Source organism: Glandiceps talaboti, chromosome 21, assembly GCF_964340395.1.
Source record: "Glandiceps talaboti chromosome 21, keGlaTala1.1, whole genome shotgun sequence".
Classification (NCBI taxonomy): domain Eukaryota; kingdom Metazoa; phylum Hemichordata; class Enteropneusta; family Spengelidae; genus Glandiceps; species Glandiceps talaboti.
Window position 1 is genome coordinate 15,258,519 of NC_135569.1, and position 2,318 is coordinate 15,260,836.

At 35.2% G+C, this 2,318-nt stretch overlaps 1 protein-coding gene across 1 annotated transcript in view; it reads right to left on the bottom strand.

Annotated features, from left to right (window-relative positions):
- Window positions 1–1,937, bottom strand: part of LOC144451296 (transmembrane protein 163a-like) — a 7,931-nt gene extending 5,994 nt beyond the window's left edge. The window contains exons 1-2 of the mRNA XM_078142099.1: window positions 1,757–1,937; window positions 390–433 (exon numbers count right to left, since the gene is read on the bottom strand). Of these exons, the coding sequence (XP_077998225.1) occupies window positions 390–433; window positions 1,757–1,937 (225 nt within the window). The remainder of the gene's footprint in view (window positions 1–389; window positions 434–1,756) is intronic.
- Between the last annotated feature and the right edge of the window lie 381 nt (window positions 1,938–2,318).

Below are 2,318 nucleotides of genomic sequence, written 5' to 3' on the forward strand. Positions count from 1 at the left end.
TTTTTAAAGAAATGGTTGTATTTAGGGGTACAAGACATCAATTAAAAATAAATTCGATTTTCTAGGATGAGAACTAAAATGGCTCAACCCCCTTAAAAGAATTGAATTTACATATCTATCCTCCATTGAACTATTGATCTCGCCCCTTACATGTTAGAACTTGTCAAACGTACGTATGTTAGCTTAGCAAGGAAAGATTTCCAGCAATGCAAAACAACAGTAGAGGCTCACATACATCGTATAAATTACAAATCCTTAGCACCTTTAAACAAAATGCAATGTCATCGATTGTGTGAAAGTTTCACGGTTACACTTACAGATAAAAAACGCCATCAACGGCCACGGTAAGACTATATATAAATGAATGGAAACTGTCATATCCTACTCACCGCTAAACCAAGAGCTGCGGAACTGTTCGTTTTAAATGCTAACACTATATATAAAACAGAGAAAACAAATACAGTATTAAATATATTTATCTTAAAAAAAATAGCAAATCTTGGTGTGAACACCTCGGGCGAGGCATTCTGGGAAACAAAAGTAGGTGCTATGAACACCTGATCTTGAAATTTCACACTGACCTCATTATTTGGGCAAGCCTTGGTTAAAGGTATGTATTTAGCCCCAACTTTGTTTGTTTCCCAGAATGCCTCATTCCAGTATACAGCAGGACTCTTTTTAGCCACATTTTTCCCGTTTTTATAAATCTATTTTAGAGAAATAGGGTGGGCGAAAATCACTTTTCTGGGTATCCTCTATCTAATGTATTTATACCATGTTAGGTACTTGCTGTAAAATGCCCGTATTCCTTGAAAACTTTCTGTCTTTTTTTGTTTATCCTCATCGTTATTTTCTCAAATCTGTTCACCCCTTGTATTGTTGTCTTCGTACGACTGTAAATCTGAAGGATATCGTGTTACCGTAAGTACTGTGTACAGTGTCTCGTTTTACACGCTACCAGCAGCTTTTATCGCCATACAGCATACACCCTGGTATGCTACGTATTAGATCATTTTCCATCGAAATAATACCTGGTACAAATATCAAAATAATCACAAAATAAAAGCTTATTTTAATATAGTATTACGTGACGATACTGACTGATTCTGGAACCTCGATAAGCTATGTGCACTAGGACGCATGCGCAAAATCATACCGTAAAATTTTCGTTATTTCTGCTCAATTCTCTAAAAAAAATATTCAAATACTTAAATTATTCGAATTGTGAGTAATATTTAAATCATGTAGAAATTAGTTGATACGAGTCCAATAACGATAGTTCGTCACATCTTTTTAGAGTACGTAACAGACGGTATTTAACCAGTACACATGACCACGTGATAATTTTGGTCATCCAGGTAAAAGACTTAGTGTATCTGATCGCGATAAACTCAAAATAAGATTCTTCGAAACATACTGTTTACATTATTTCAAGTCTAATAAAATTGAATGGAGATCTTACATAGCATGGGACCATCATTCTTACATTAGTGAGTTCTGACTGTTTTCATTGGTTCTAGATAGTCGAAAATTGAACGGAGATAATCGAAAATTACAACAGGAAACTTTGTTTTCATTTATTTTTTGACGGGCAAGAGTTTGGGTGGTAATTTTTGGGAGGGAGAGTGCTTGGTCTCTGAAGTACTTGGCAGGTGTTTGATTTGCACAATTTTGACGGAAAATGCTTGGTTTCGAATCATCTGGCGGGAAAGTGAAAGGTCCTACATACAAAAAAGAAGAAGAATGATACAATTACCTGTAAAAGTTGTTCCTAAAAACACCAAAAGGACAACTGTTAATATGGAAATATTTACTGCATGCCTTCGCCATTTTTCATGTTCTTCGGGTGAGAGAGAGTGATAGTCATCTAAGGGTATGGAAGACAAGATAATGTGAGTAATAATTAATGAAAAGTAGCCTAACTCTAATGACGTCATCGGTTCGGGCTTATTAGACAGCGCCCACAACGGCAGATCTGTCAGTCAACCTACTGCTTAATCTGGTTTGACTAAACCCCTCTATTAATAATACGTGGAATTTATCTGATTCTATAGTGATATATACAGGACAATTTCTCTAACTATTAGTTATGTTTGGATGTCGTTTCCTTATGTTTTTTCTTGTTGTTTTTGTTTTTTGACTTTTAGGTGCAGTAACCTTTTCACCAAGGTATGGTGTTCAAAGTTCAATGACTTCAATCTTGTTTCTGACTAAATTACACTTGTATTGATTACTGCTATAATTGTATTATGCTTTGGGTGATAATATAACACATCGATAACTCAACTCTGAAATCTTGAGAAAAAGCCCTAGTACAC